General features: G+C 39.4%; 2 protein-coding genes and 1 pseudogene across 3 annotated transcripts; all 3 read left to right on the forward strand.

Annotated features, from left to right (window-relative positions):
* The first annotated feature begins 3,141 nt into the window (after positions 1-3,141).
* LOC147524769 (uncharacterized) lies at positions 3,142-3,882 on the forward strand. The gene has a single exon (XM_086576357.1). It carries the CDS (start codon positions 3,142-3,144, stop codon positions 3,880-3,882), a length of 741 nt encoding a protein of 246 aa, XP_086432483.1.
* Position 3,883: 1 nt separating this feature from the next.
* On the forward strand, positions 3,884-4,534 carry LOC147524770 (uncharacterized). The gene has a single exon (XM_086576366.1). It carries the CDS (start codon positions 3,884-3,886, stop codon positions 4,532-4,534), a length of 651 nt encoding a protein of 216 aa, XP_086432492.1.
* Positions 4,535-8,850: 4,316 nt separating this feature from the next.
* Positions 8,851-11,102, forward strand: LOC147524771 (pentatricopeptide repeat-containing protein At5g66520 pseudogene; annotated as a pseudogene). Its single transcript, XR_015220821.1, has one exon. The product of XR_015220821.1 is annotated as a pentatricopeptide repeat-containing protein At5g66520 pseudogene (transcript).
* The last annotated feature ends 3,067 nt before the right edge of the window (positions 11,103-14,169 follow it).

Genomic DNA, 14,169 nt, shown 5'->3' on the forward strand with positions numbered 1-14,169 from the left:
GTAAATAACAAGTTAAAACAACGAAAAACTTGAAAAATTGAAATTGAAACAAACCCGCAGAAACCGAAAATTTTTTTTGCTGGCTGGTGCGCTTCAAGATATAAGCGGTCGCTCCTTGTTCGATGACTTAGCTGGTCGCTTCGGTCGAGGGCTGGTCGCTTCGAGGTCCGAAGAATCGAGGGCTGGTCGTCTTTGGGTATGAGGGCTGGTCGCTTCGGGGTCCAGTATAGGCTTGGTGGCCTTCGGTGTATATTTTTGCGGAACTTTTTCAACGAAATGAAATGGACAACCACCGGTATGAATCAAACAAGGGTGGGTGGGTTTAATGGGACTTAAAAATGACTAATTCTACTATGAAAACAATGCTAAAGTGCAACTAAGATGGCAGCGGCGCCATTTGATAAAGATAAAATTATGAATAGTTTACCTACGAAATAAAGCGATGAACTCTAAACGTAAGTAAACTAAAACTCTTTACGTGTCTATATTTATCAAAGTTTCTACTCTCAATTCTATCGAATATAGTGGAGTAGGAAGTTCGTTCCACTCCTAGTTCTCTAGCATGAGATGTTTTCTAATCTAATTAGTCGGTCTTAAGTCTAATGAGAGCTTTACGAAGGGGGAATTATACTACGATGCAATATGAAAAGCAATATGTTGAATGTCACTATGAAATATATGGAAATACTAATGTTCTTGAATCTAGATAAAGGATTAGAGGGGAATTGAATCCACCTCGAATCCAACTTGATAACCTAGCATAGATTCTTGTATCTCGATTCTTACGTTCTTACGGCAAGAATTTCGAGTTTTAATCCCTAGTGTTCATGGCATTTCTACCAAATACTAACTAGCATGTGAGGTCGTCTACCCATTCTCATGGCGAATCACGACCTTCTAGAGTGTAATAGATTCTACAACGCTTCTACACTAAACCACTAAGTTTTCATCAAAGCTTCATTAACCCCTCTAATGGAGGTTTTAGCCTTGAGTCATCAACCCATCATTTCCCATTGAAATTGAATACAACATATTACAAAGATTCTAACTTTATGAAATTTAACTAAACAATAATCGAAATCTAATTAATTAACTAAGAATGAAATAAGAACAAGAATTTAAACTAGATCTATAAATGCAAATGACAAAAATCGAAATTGAATAATAATAACTATTTTATTTATCTAATTAAATGATGAACAATCATTCAAGGAATTAAATAAAACAAGATATGAAACTAATTAAATTAAACTAATTAAATCTAAGGAAAACTAGATCTAGAATTAATTAATGGAGGCTACTAATCTAATTCTAATCTAGGTCTAACTATCTACCCTTAACAAAGAGTGAAGCTTTGGTTTTTAAACATTCAGATCCAAAAATCGTGCATGGGCTTGGAGCCATGTTTTGGGCCAGAGAATCAGGCCCAAAACCCAATTCTTTCAGTCCAAAAAGGCCTCTTCAGCTGCAATTGGCTTCAACAGACTTTTCGTCCACTTCTGCTACTCTGATTGGATCAAGGCTTGGACCATTGGAAAGCTCTTTCCGAGCCGGTCGTTTTGACATAAGGTAGACCCCATTCCAAGGTCTGAGTCCAAAGATACGGCCTTCGGAAGTTCTGCTGACTTGTGTGCTGTTTCTGCCCGCGTCGACTTTTCAGCTTTTGACCAGGCTTTAGAAAGGCTTTATCTTCTTAAATCTTGGCCTTTAATCATGGAACTCCTTAGTAACCGACCTTTTCTCCTTTATCTGCTAAAGTGGCACATTTACGCACATAATGGACTTTGAAACTGAAATGCATAAAACACAAATGTCGGTGTTAACTCTTAATTATTACTCACATAATTGGTCTAATAGTATGACTGTTACAGGGTTAAAACTACAGTTTTGGGCTCTTATCATGGGTCAGGAAAAAAGAAGACTGGCCCAAGAGGTATGGGAAGGACACATGGGCTTTCCAAATTGGTCGGATAATTATCATGGGGCTTTGGTGGTATGGAGCCCAGTTAGCACACAGGATATGGATCTGGATAAGGAAAAGGGTAAGGAAAATGGAGCGATGGAATTGAAGAAGGATCCAGGGTATGACCCAGCTTCTGGAAGTACAACAATTAACCCAGATTTGGTAGGTGTCATGGTGGGAACAGGATACCTAGGCTTGGAGGGTTCTAGCTTGGGAACTGGAAAAGTAATAGGGAGTGATTGTACCTCGCCGAAAAACAGTGTTTCTCACCTTACCGAGGCAATTATTCCCCATCTTGATTATCATGACTCAGATGGGACTAAGCGTGCTTTCCTCCAGCCTGGTGCTGATACACAAAGATTTCGTTTCATTGGGAAACCAACACGAGGCAAAGGGGGGAAAGCGGTGGTGGCTCGAAAAGGAAAATAGAAAAGAGGCTATTTCAGATGTGTTAGAAAGGATTCTTCAGAGTCTGGTGTGGGCAAAAAAAGGAAAGTGTTTAACCTCTCAGAGAAAGGTTTAGAATCAGAAGAGATGTGTGATAATGGGTGGCGTAGGATCAGTTGGAGGTTGGCAGTCTAGAAGTCAAAAAGGGCAAAACTTGAAGCTAATAACCTCAGGTCTAGGGGCATGGGGAACTTGCTGATACCAGAGAATGCCCCAGTCTACCCAGTTTCGAGTGGGTCACTGGAGTCTAGTGTACCATCAGAAGGGACGCTGGACTCTAGTGAGCCTTCAATGGATGAAGGAGGGGACATTCTAGAAGAAGACATTCCTTCAGATGCTTTTATAGATGAGGAAGAAGATTACTCAACAAGTGAAGACGAAAAGGATCAATTTGATGAAGAGGAGCAAGGAATGGTGGTATACAATGAGAATTATCAATAAGAGCTATCCACTGGAAACGCCCTGCGTGATTTGGTGTATGAGTCTGAGGAAAGTATCACACAACCTCAGCCTCTTGCTTTTGATGACTCAATGGTGGGGAAACGTCTCAACGCCAAGTTCAGAAAGAGATGGAAGAGCAAAAGAATAAAGAAGACAAGGGGTGGGTGTAGTGGCTATGGTGGGAGTGAAAGAGTAAGAGGAAACAATAGTGAGTCCAGCAACAGTGGGGGTCTGTGTGGTCCTCCCTTAGGGTTCACGGTGGCTGTCCCCAAACAGCTGCCTCGCAAAAAATGATACAAGCCTGGAGTTGCCGGGGAATAGGTTCCTCCACGGCAATTCAAAATCTAAAGGATCTTGTGAGGCAGCATCAACCTGAGATCATTTGTTTGTTTGAAACCAAAGTAGGAGAGAATAGGATCAGTCAATTAAGTAGGGAGATTAAGTATGGTAATTACTTTTGTGTTCCAACTAGAGGTATGAGAGGTGGTCTGGCTATGTTATGGAAAGATGGTGTGAATCTGGAGGTCCTAGGAGCTACGGCATATCAGATTATAGGTAAACTTTCAAATTATTACAGTTCTACTTCTTGGTTTTTTAGTTTTGTCTATGGGGAACCTATTGCTCATTTGAGACATAGATTCTGGTCTGAGCTTAGAGATATTGCCCCCACCATACCTGGTCCTTGGATCATTTTTGGAGATTTTAATGCCATAAAATCTCTAGATGAGAAGATAGGGGGCAGAACTGTTTTTACTAATTGCATGCTTAAGTTTAATAATCTTATAAATGGTTTGAGTATGATTGACCTAGGCTATAAAGGGCCCAAGTTTACTTGGAATAATAATAGAAAAGTGAAAGACAACATTTTGGAAAGGCTTGATTGTGCTTTTGCCACTGCTGACTGGATGGATCTGTTCCCTGGTATGGTGGTCAGGAATGTGGCTAATGCTACATCAAATCACCTTGCTCTTATATATGATCCATCTCAAGCCAACAGTGGAGAAGGCAGAGAGGCCTTTCAGGTTCTTTGATATGTGGTTAAAGGATGCCACTTGTAAACCAGTTATTGACAAGGCATGGCATGAGGTAACTCATGATATGCCAGATTGGAGGGTTATACACAGGCTAAAAAATACTGAAACAAGGTTGTCCCAGTGGAATAAAAAAGTCTTTGGTAATATCTTTTACAATATTAAGAGAATCCAAAAGGACTTGGATAGAGTTCTTCAAAAGGCTTTCAACCCTACCAACTATGAGAAAGCAAAACAGTTGAAAGCTAGTCTCTTTGAGTGGTATGAAAGGGAGGAAGACTTCTGGAAACAGAAGTCGAGTCAGCACTGGATCAAAGAAGGTGGCAGGAACACCAAGTTCTTCCACCTATCCAATGTGTATAGAAGGAGGAAAAACCACATTGATAAGATTAAAGACAATGAAGGAAGGCGGAGGGAAGGTAGGCAGGAAGTGGGATATGTAGCAAAAGAATACTTTGATGGTATTTATACCTCAGATGAGCCTAATGCCAATGAAGATATTCTGACCCTATTTTCCCCATGCATAACAGCCAGAGAGAATGAAATTCTCATAGCAAGCCCTACTGGGGAAGACATTTTGAATTTGGTAAAGAAGATGGGGGCTCTTAAAGCACCTGGACCTGATGGGTTCCAGGGGTGCTTTTATCAGTAGTGCTGGGATGTGATTGGACCCTCTATTATTGATTGTGTTCAAAAAAAATTTCATCCAAGGGAGATTGAACCCTAGTTTCAATGAGACCTTTATTGCTCTTATTCCAAAGATCTCTAATCCGGATCATATGGCAAAATTCAGACCTATTAGCCTATGCAATTTTTGCTACAAGATTATAGCAAAGATTCTGGCTAATAGGCTAAAAGCTCATATCAATAAGATTGTTTCACCTTTCCAAGGAGCCTTTATTAAAGGTAGAAGTATTGGAGACAATATTGGCCTAGCCAGTGAAATCTTTCACAATATGAATCATATGAAAACCAAAAAAGGGTTCTTGGCCCTTAAGATGGATATGGCTAAAGCATATGACAGAGTAGAATGGTCTTTTATTGACAGCATCTTTCAAAGGCTGGGTTTCAGTGATAAGTGGAGACTCCTCATCTCCCAATATATCACAACTGTTTCCTATAGGGTACTGCTGAATGGGTCTCCCCTTGAGCAATTTAATCCTGATAGAGGCCTGAGACAGGGAGATCCTCTCTCCCTTTACCTGTTTATCCTGGTGTCAGAAACTCTTTCAAGAATGATAGCAAAGGCAGAGAGTAATGAAGATATACATGGGATTAAAATTAGAAGGAATGTTCCTCTTATTACTCATCTGCTGTATGCTGATGATCTTATTCTTTTCACTAAAGCTAATCTAGCTGAGAGTGGAAAGCTTAAGAACATCCTTGAGGACTATTGCAAAACTTCTGGCCAGAAAATAAACTTTGATAAGTCTAGCATCTACTGTAGTAAAAATGTGCACAGAATGCACTATAAGATGCTAAAAAAGATTTTGGAAGATGAGATTCTTTGATCGAAAAGACAAATATTTGGGAGTTCCTATAGTCCTATCCCAAAAGAAAAAAAAAAAAGACTTTGACTTCCTGATTGACAAAGTCCACAATAAGATTAAAGGTTGGAGGGCAAAAGTCTTATCCCAAGCTGGGAGGACAACCCTCATACAAGCTGTAGCACAGGCTACACCTCTTTTTGCTATGGCCACCTACAAACTACCTCGATCGACTTGTCAAAAGATTGACAAAGTTTGTAGAAATTTCTGGTGGCATGGGTAGGAAGACAACAAAAGTATCCACACCATAGGGTGGGATAATATATGCAAACCTAAGGCCTTGGGAGGCCTAGGGCTGAGAAAAGCAGGGGACATGAATAGGGCTATGCTTGCAAAGTTGGCTTGGAAAGCTTTCATGGATAACACTTCTATATGGGCACAAACTTTTCTAGCTGCCTATGGGAAATCTTGGTTTGATGTTAAAGCTGAACCCCCACCTTGGGCCTCTTGGTTCTGGAAGGGAGTCCATAGGACTGTTAGGGATATCCTACCAGGGGTGGTTTGGAGCATTGGCAAAGGGGACAAGGTCAAAGTCATGGAACAGCCTTGGATCCAGCTCAATGAGGAACCCATCAAACTGGTAGAGATGTTACCTGACAGACCAGACCTTGAGAGCCTAAAGGTGAGGGATTTGATGCTTAGGGATGAATCTAGATGGGACAAACATAAGATTGACAGTTTGTTCCCATCAGAGATAGCTACCCTAATCAACCAAGTGGTGATAAGGCCCTCTACTTTGGCAAGTGACTCAGCTAAATGGGAGGGGGGAACCATAAATGGTATACTATCTGTGAAGTCTGCATATTACTTCTTGACCAACCCTGGATGGCAAGGAGACACATCCTCCTTTAACACTAAGAGCATCAAGACTCTCTGGAAAACTAAACTGCCAGCTAGTACCCAGCTGTTTTTATGGAAGTTGTATATGGACATTCTCCCAACAGGGGATGTACTGACCAGACATAACCTACAGGGAGACTATGTATGTCCTCTCTGCTGGACTAATCAAGAGGACCCAAAACATCTGTTTTTCCATTGCGAATGGATCAAAGTGGTTTGGTTTGCCTCTGACTTGGGAGCAAGAGTGGATGAGAGGGCTGATATGAACACAAGAGAATGGATGGATGAGTTTCTTGAGTGGACTAAGCACAAGGACCCTGGGGTGGCTGAAAAGGGTCTGCTTGCTTGTATTCTCCTACAAGAAATATGGGAGATGAGAAATAAAGCAAAGTTTGAAGGTAAACCACCCAATAGAGATGGTCTGCTACGAAAGGCCCATGCTAAGAGGAGTAGATACAGTAAAACTTTTACAGATGATCAGGGAGTGAACATACATCCCTTTAACCCTTCTGAATTATATTATAATGAGGAATATATTGCTAATTTCCCACAAATAGAAGTAAACACTTTGGTAATTAGATTTGATGTTGCATACTGCAGGTCTACGCGAAAGACTGCTGTTGGGGCTTTGACTTGGGATGGGGAAGGCAAGCTGGTGGAGGCAACTACACGTAGATTTGAGGCTGGCAGTGCTGAAGAGGCTGAGATGGTGGCTTTGGAAGTAACAGCAAAACTAGCAAGGACCACAGGCAAAACCTCGTTCCTTTTTGAAGGAGACTGTAGGCAAGTTGTACAGAGCCTACATAACTCCTGTAACATAGACACTCTTAACTAGAAACTAGACTCTATTTGGTGTATGATGATGGGTTTATGTCAGCCTTTCACCTTTTGTAAGTTTAACTGGATTAGCAGAGACTCCAATGTTGAAGCTCACGACTTAGCTAAGTGGGCATCAAACAATCTAGATGAGAGCCTGCTGACTTAACATATGTTACAATGTAGCACAATACCTTTAATGCTATAATATGACATGTTTCTATCGAAAACAAAAAAAAAAAGTGAAATGAAAGTGGGCAGTCAAAAGTATTTGGGATGTGTTCGATTCCATACAGTTTCACTAGTAATTTGCACTCTTTTGTGAAGAGTCTTCATGAGATACGAAACAAGGAGGAGTCTTTGCCTGATGGAAAGAAACGCTGAAGACATTTCTTTGACCAGTTCATAAAGATGAAATCTATAAAACCAAAGGAATTTTTCTCCAAATAATTCCCCATTGATATAATTTGCAAAATTTTGTCGTGCCAAGTACCTACGGCTGGTGCACCCAAAAATGGAGTTGTCCCTGTTTGGTGATCTAAATCAGAGAAATGTAGTGAACTCTGGTGGATACCCGATACCGGCAAACTTCTTCGATGCATTTTCTGAAATGGCAAGACAGATTTGGTTGTTACATCACTTAACCTTCTCTTTTGATCTTGAAGCCTTAATTTTCGAGGTGAAAAAGGGTTGTCGATTCTCCAAAGTATACATGGAAAGTGTGACCGAGGATGCTTTCTTATCCATGGAAAATCCTCAAGTAAGTTTCACAGTTGTACCTAGATTCCCTATAGGTAAGACAATCATACAAGCCCAAGTGTACCTCTTTACCTCATAACCCTCCTCGTCATGTTAAGTGTTTGGTTGGATTCTCTGCCAATCTCCAAGTAGCATTTGGTGTCGTCATCAATAAATTTCAGTCTTGTTAAGTTGGAACATTCTTATTTTTCTCATCAAACCCCATTTTATTACTTGAACTTGAAAGTTGAAACTGCTCCAACAACTCATCCAAACAAAAAATAGATACCCAAATACCCAATGTCCCAAATCATGTACCAAATAACAAATACCCACAACCCCAGCAACAATAAATTGTTATCAAGAAGAGAGTGTTGGCAGTAAAAAATTGGAGAGAGGAGAGAGGAAAAGTGGAGAGAGAGAGTGTGTGGGGTGTGATAGGAGAAAAAAGTGGTGAGATGAGAGAGAAAGAGGGAAAAAGTCACTAGAATTCAAGTTGGCTTCTTTTGGTCCGGATTATTTTTGGTATGGGAAGTCCGGACTAGAGCATATATATATATATATATATATATATATATATATATATATATATATATATATATATATATATATAATGGGTAGTTCTAACAGCTATCATTCCATTCTACTAATTTTAACTGATTGTATCAATTGTGAAAAAATTGAAAATTCACAAATAATTAGGCAAGAAAAATAGTAGACTACATTGAATATAAAAATATTTAGGTAGTTTAAAATTTTAATTAGGTCATTATGGGTACTCCCATAACCCAAAAATACATCACTAATATGCTAAGTTGTCCTCTCATTTGTCTTTTCTCAGCAAACTTCAAATCAGCATTTACACTAGAAGACCTCTTTCTTACACAGGGTATATGTGAAAAGACCCGGAATTCCAATGTCCCAATGAGCAAGGCTGAAAATATCACAGACATTTTCGAAATTAGGTACCTGATATTGGAAATATAGCCTAGTTTGTCGAAATTTCTAGACTTAGTCACTGAAATGTCGTCGAAATTAGTAAGTTCCAGTCTAACGCTTTTTTAAAGTCGTACCAACTGAAAAACAGTGGATACCTGAAAATGCTTCAACGACTAGAAGCCGTTAAAACTCGCGGGGTTTCATATTCAAATATTACTTTCCCGCCAAGCAAACATTTCACTTCTTCTTCAAACGTAATAAACTTCAAACAACTTCACGCTAAACTCATCAGAAATGGGGACATGGAAAACATCTTAACAGTTGGAAAACTAGTCGCTGACGTGGCAATATCAAACCCTGCAAACCTTAGTTACGCTAGATTAATATTCTCTAACCTTAAATATCCACCAAATATATTCATGTGGAATTCCATGATAAGAGGTTATGCACATAGCTCTACACCCAAAGAAGCACTGATATTGTTTCTTGAAATGCGAGAAAAAGGGTATTCACCTAATAACTATACGTTTCCTTTTCTTCTTAAGGCGTGTAATCAGTTAATGGATCTAAATTTGGGTTTGGGTATTCATGGGATTGTGATAAAGTATGGGTTTGAGGATTGCGACGTGTTTATACAGACGTCGCTTGTTAATTTCTATGCCTCTTGTGGGTCTGTTCAGATTGCGCGTTTATTGTTTGATAGATGTCTGCAAAGAGATGTTACTTCTTGGAATGCTCTTATAAAGGGTTATGTTAGGAGTGGTCGTTATATGGATGCCATTCGAGTTTTTAGAGCAATGCAGGATAGGGTGGATATTGAGGTTGATGAGATTACTCTGCTTGGTGTTGTTTTGGCGTGCTCGCAGTTGGGGGCTTTGGAGATGGGGAGATGGGTTCATGCTTATATTGAAAAGAGTCGCATGGAAATGAGTATGAACTTAGGGACTGCATTAATTGATTTGTATGCAAGGTGTGGGAGTATTGATCTTGCAGTTAACTTGTTCAAGAAAATTAGAGAAAAGGATGTGAGAACATGGAGTGTGATGATTGGTGGACTAGCCGTTCATGGGCTAGCGAAGGAGGCTCTTGGATTCTTATCAGATATGCAGAGGGATGGAATTGATCCAGATTCTGTGACATTTACACACGTGTTGCGCGCCTGTAGTCATGCAGGAATGGTGGCAGAAGGCTTGCGATTTTTTGATATAATGAGTGAAGTGTACAATGTGGAACCAACTATTGAGCATTACGGATGTATGGTGGATCTTCTTGGTCGAGCTGGTTGTTTGGATGAAGCGTTGGGCTTGATTAAGCGGATTCCATATAAACCAGATGTAGTTCTTTGGGGTTCCCTTCTTGTTGCCTGTAGGACTCACAAAAATGTAGTGATGGGAGAGATGGTAGCTAAGGAAATGCTCAAGTTGGATCCCAACCATTGCGGAGCTCATGTTTTCTTGTCCAATATTTATGCCTCTGTGGGCCAGTGGTGTGAAGTTGACGAAGTGAGGAACTCAATGAAAGAATTAGGAATTAAGAAGTCTCCAGGATCTAGTTTGATTGAGTTGGATGGAGATGTTCATGAATTCGTAGCCGGAGATCAGTCACACCATCAAACAAATAAAATAAATATGATGTTGGATGAGATTGCCAGGCTTTTGAGCCTTGAAGGTCATGTACCAACTGTTAAGGGAATTCCCTACGATATAGATGAGGAAGAAAAAGAACAAGCTTTATCTCAACATAGTGAGAAGTTGGCAGTTGCCTTTGGATTGATTAACACAAAACAAGGAACCCCGCTACGTATTGTGAAGAACCTTAGAGTATGTGAAGACTGCCACTCTGCAATGAAGCTAATATCAAAGGTCTTTAATCGCCTTATAGTCATTAGGGACTGTAGCCGTTTTCATCATTTTAGCGGTGGTTTGTGTTCTTGCAAGGACTATTGGTGAAGGCATGAAGTAATCCCTAAGAACAAGTTCTGTACAGGCAATGTTTGTTCAGTTTTCTTTATATTCAATCATCTTCTGGCATATGCATAATCCATATACTCATTTTGATATATTAGTCGTATTTAACAGTCCAGATGTTACTATTGCTTTTTAGTTGTATTTCTTGTTGAAATCTAAGAAATGTAAGCATAGCACAAATTTGTTATGTGCTCCAAACTGATTAACTACAGTCAACTGCAGTCTACTAAGTGTCTAACTCAATGATTTGGAAGCTCACGGAGATCTTGATAGCCCCATGGCCGCTCTGGCCTGGACTGGAGGGTTCAATTCAGGTAAGGGCTACACTATCACATAAAGAGAAAGTGCGAGAGTAGGTTCAAAAAAATAAAAATAGAAACTGAAAGAGCTTGTTACATAGGGAGACATTTTTCTTTCGAAACTAAGTTTTCACTTCTTACTTTAATTTTGTAAAAAATCAGATGATAATATGGCTGGGACCCGACTTCTTGCAATTTGAAAATTCGGAGTTCTCTCAATTTGTCTGTTCCTTGGTGGTAATGATCCTTTCTTTTTGGTATCAAGTAAGCCCACCATTGGGTGTCTTTGTAGTTATTGTCTGAATTCTTCTTTGTCACTCACGAGTGTCAACTTTGCTTCCTTTCTGAGACTTTGAAGGTGTCTTCTGCTTTTGTGCTGTTATATTCTGAATTTGGCAAAGAGAGCGTGAAAAGTAGGAGAACAAAGCATTCTTGTCTTACATGCACTCTCCCTGAGCCATCCTCCCTTGCAATTTCCTCTAGTCTATCATCTAAAGGAGGAACAGGATATAATATGTGTCCATCCTACAAGACAAAAGAAGCTAAGAAATCAGCTACCCTATAAGCCTTCCTGTCCACATGTTTGAAACTAATCGACTTAAACTGGGTACTTTGGGGTTCTGTATAGCAACAACCAAGTCATTACCAAGGTGGGGCTTCCACCATGTTAGTGACATTTTTTTTGGATAGGCTGTTAATGACATTAACATTCCAAGGTTAGTTCAATTTTGTTACGTACTTTCTAAATGATGTGTTTCATGTACATGTGCTAATAGTATTGAAATCATTTGTGCAGTGTTTTCGGCATTTCAATTAAAATGAAGAAATGGCTGAAAATTAGTTGACACGGATAGTGAGAGTGGATTATGTTATGTTTCTCAGACGTTTAATTTGACATGGGCCCTCATAATAGTGTCATTCTTTCTGGGCTGTGAGGGATCTTAAATTCTTAACCACACGGTTAATTCGACATGCAGATCAGCTCCTGACCTGGAGATGTGCATGGATCATCAAAGTATGTGTACTCCTGTTACTAGCGGAGTTAGAAATAAAACTAAATTTCTTAGGAGGATGGATGAGGTGCTTCTGGTGAGTTCCATTGTAGATCCAGTCCTTAATTATCTTTTGTAAGAATTAGATTTTCTTGTTTCAGCCATCGCTGTGAGTCCATATGGGACTTTGATATGTGTAGAACTTAGGCCAGGTATATTTTTACTGATGCATCATCTGTGGAGCTAAGTAAGAGGATCAAGGTTAGTTATGGCTGTCTGATAAATGGAATCATTTCTTTATATTTTGATGCAGCCTGTCCTTGGAGGTATGAACAAAGAATCTCTGGGTGGTTCTAACCATTCTCAACAGCTCTGAAATATAAAGAACCGCTTCTCCCAGTTTTGAGACTGTTATACGCCATAAGCAAGCGGAAAAGTGGCTTCGTGATTTGAACAACTTATATGACCAATGTTAAGTACAGTACACCAACTTCTCGTTAATGCTTCAGTAGAAAAGAAAGTCATTCTTCTCTTTTGTAGTGATTCTTTTTCTGTTTTATATGTGCATTTATTTTTCTACCGATGGATAGCACGATGGAACAATTTCATATCTGAAGAGATTTCATCACAATCAGTGATTTGGAATGGAAGTATGGAAGAAGTTATTGGTTCTTCTGGGAGCATTCTAAACCACCGGAGGCAGTACGTACTGAACCACGAACTATATGGGTCCATTGACAGTTTATGCGAAAAACTTTTCTGTTTATGGTTTATCTCTCTTTCCACCAAGATGGACAGCTTTAGATTTTTCCTATGTAGGCTTTGAATAGTTCACTGTCTTTCTGGACCAAGTACATTGCATTTCGTTCTCTTGTTAGCTAGGGGTGGAAGATTGTTCAGCTTCAAAGGTTGAGAAACAGCCAAGGTATAGCTGTTTCATTTCATCTCAGTTTTTGGAACTGTAGTATTTGGATTTCCATGAATCGATATTCACAAGTCGGTAAAACGGTTCTGGCTGCCGGTTGCTTTCACCTGTGGTTCTACAAAGGACTTGGCATATTCCTTCACCACTTGATCATAAGCCAATTACTGTATCTGTTTTCACTACATATCGAGCCTTATCCTCTATTAGTGGGAATGCACATCAGTACATGTGTAGAAATAAACAGTTACGTTATTTTTGTTTTCTGAATTGAAGCCTTTTTCTCTGTTTGGGTTCTGTTTTTTGAGGTTTTACTTGTTCTTGTTTTTCTTTTTAGGGTTATGATCGAACTGCATTATTTACAAAATTTTGTTTAAACGGGGACAGCTTTTAACCTTAGGCATTTTTGGGTTGAACAATTCTAATAACAAAAACCTATTGGACCTCGCATAGTTCAGACTTCAGAATCTGGATTTCGCCAACTCAAATCACACATTCTTTGGAAATAAATCCGCAATGTACTCGGATAAGTTAGGACTTAGAACTTAAATGCTGTCCATAAGACTATTGGGCCAGTTATGGACATACTCCGTCCGACCCGATAACGGCCCGGCCCGAAAACTAAAGTTATTTTTTTAGTTTTTCAAATAAGTACTATTAAATTTGTAACTACTAATCAAAGACCATTAATACTGAGTAGTGGAGAATGCTCCCAGTGAAACACGTCAACCCCCTTTTTTTCTCTGAGGTTGACACGTCACCTTGGGCAGAAAAAAAAAAAAGCAAATCCACGCCTTTTTCAATTGTTTGTATTCTCTGAGGTGGACACGTCACCTTGGGCAGAAAAAAAAAGGCAAATCCACGCCTTTTTCAATTGTTTGTACGTCTGCGAAGGAAAAATAAACCTAAAAGCAAAAAGTCAAAAAGAAAAACAGTTGTTCGCCCTCCCAACCTGTCTCTTCCTTTCTCAATTCATTCTCTCGCCTCTCTCAACAACAAAATAGAAGCTCTGCTTTTTGCTCCAACCCAAAAAAAAAAAATGGCTTCGTTGATACTTCCAGCAACTTCTATTTTGTACATGTTTATTAAAAGGGAAAAGCAAAAAATGACGTGAAAGTGGAAAACCTTGGAATCTACTCGGGGTTTTGGAAACCCATCATCTGAAAACCCATCATCTTTCTAAAGCCTCTTCCCAAAACCCAAATCCTAAATCATTAATTTTCAATT

The sequence above is a fragment of the Coptis chinensis genome, chromosome 1, assembly GCF_015680905.1.
Source record: "Coptis chinensis isolate HL-2020 chromosome 1, ASM1568090v1, whole genome shotgun sequence".
Lineage (NCBI taxonomy): Eukaryota > Viridiplantae > Streptophyta > Magnoliopsida > Ranunculales > Ranunculaceae > Coptis > Coptis chinensis.

Bases quoted from the DNA above. Each gene is read 5' to 3' on its own strand.
- LOC147524770 (XM_086576366.1), top strand. From the start codon at position 3,884: ATGTGGTTAAAGGATGCCACTTGTAAACCAGTTATTGACAAGGCATGG.
- LOC147524769 (XM_086576357.1), top strand. From the start codon at position 3,142: ATGATACAAGCCTGGAGTTGCCGGGGAATAGGTTCCTCCACGGCAATT.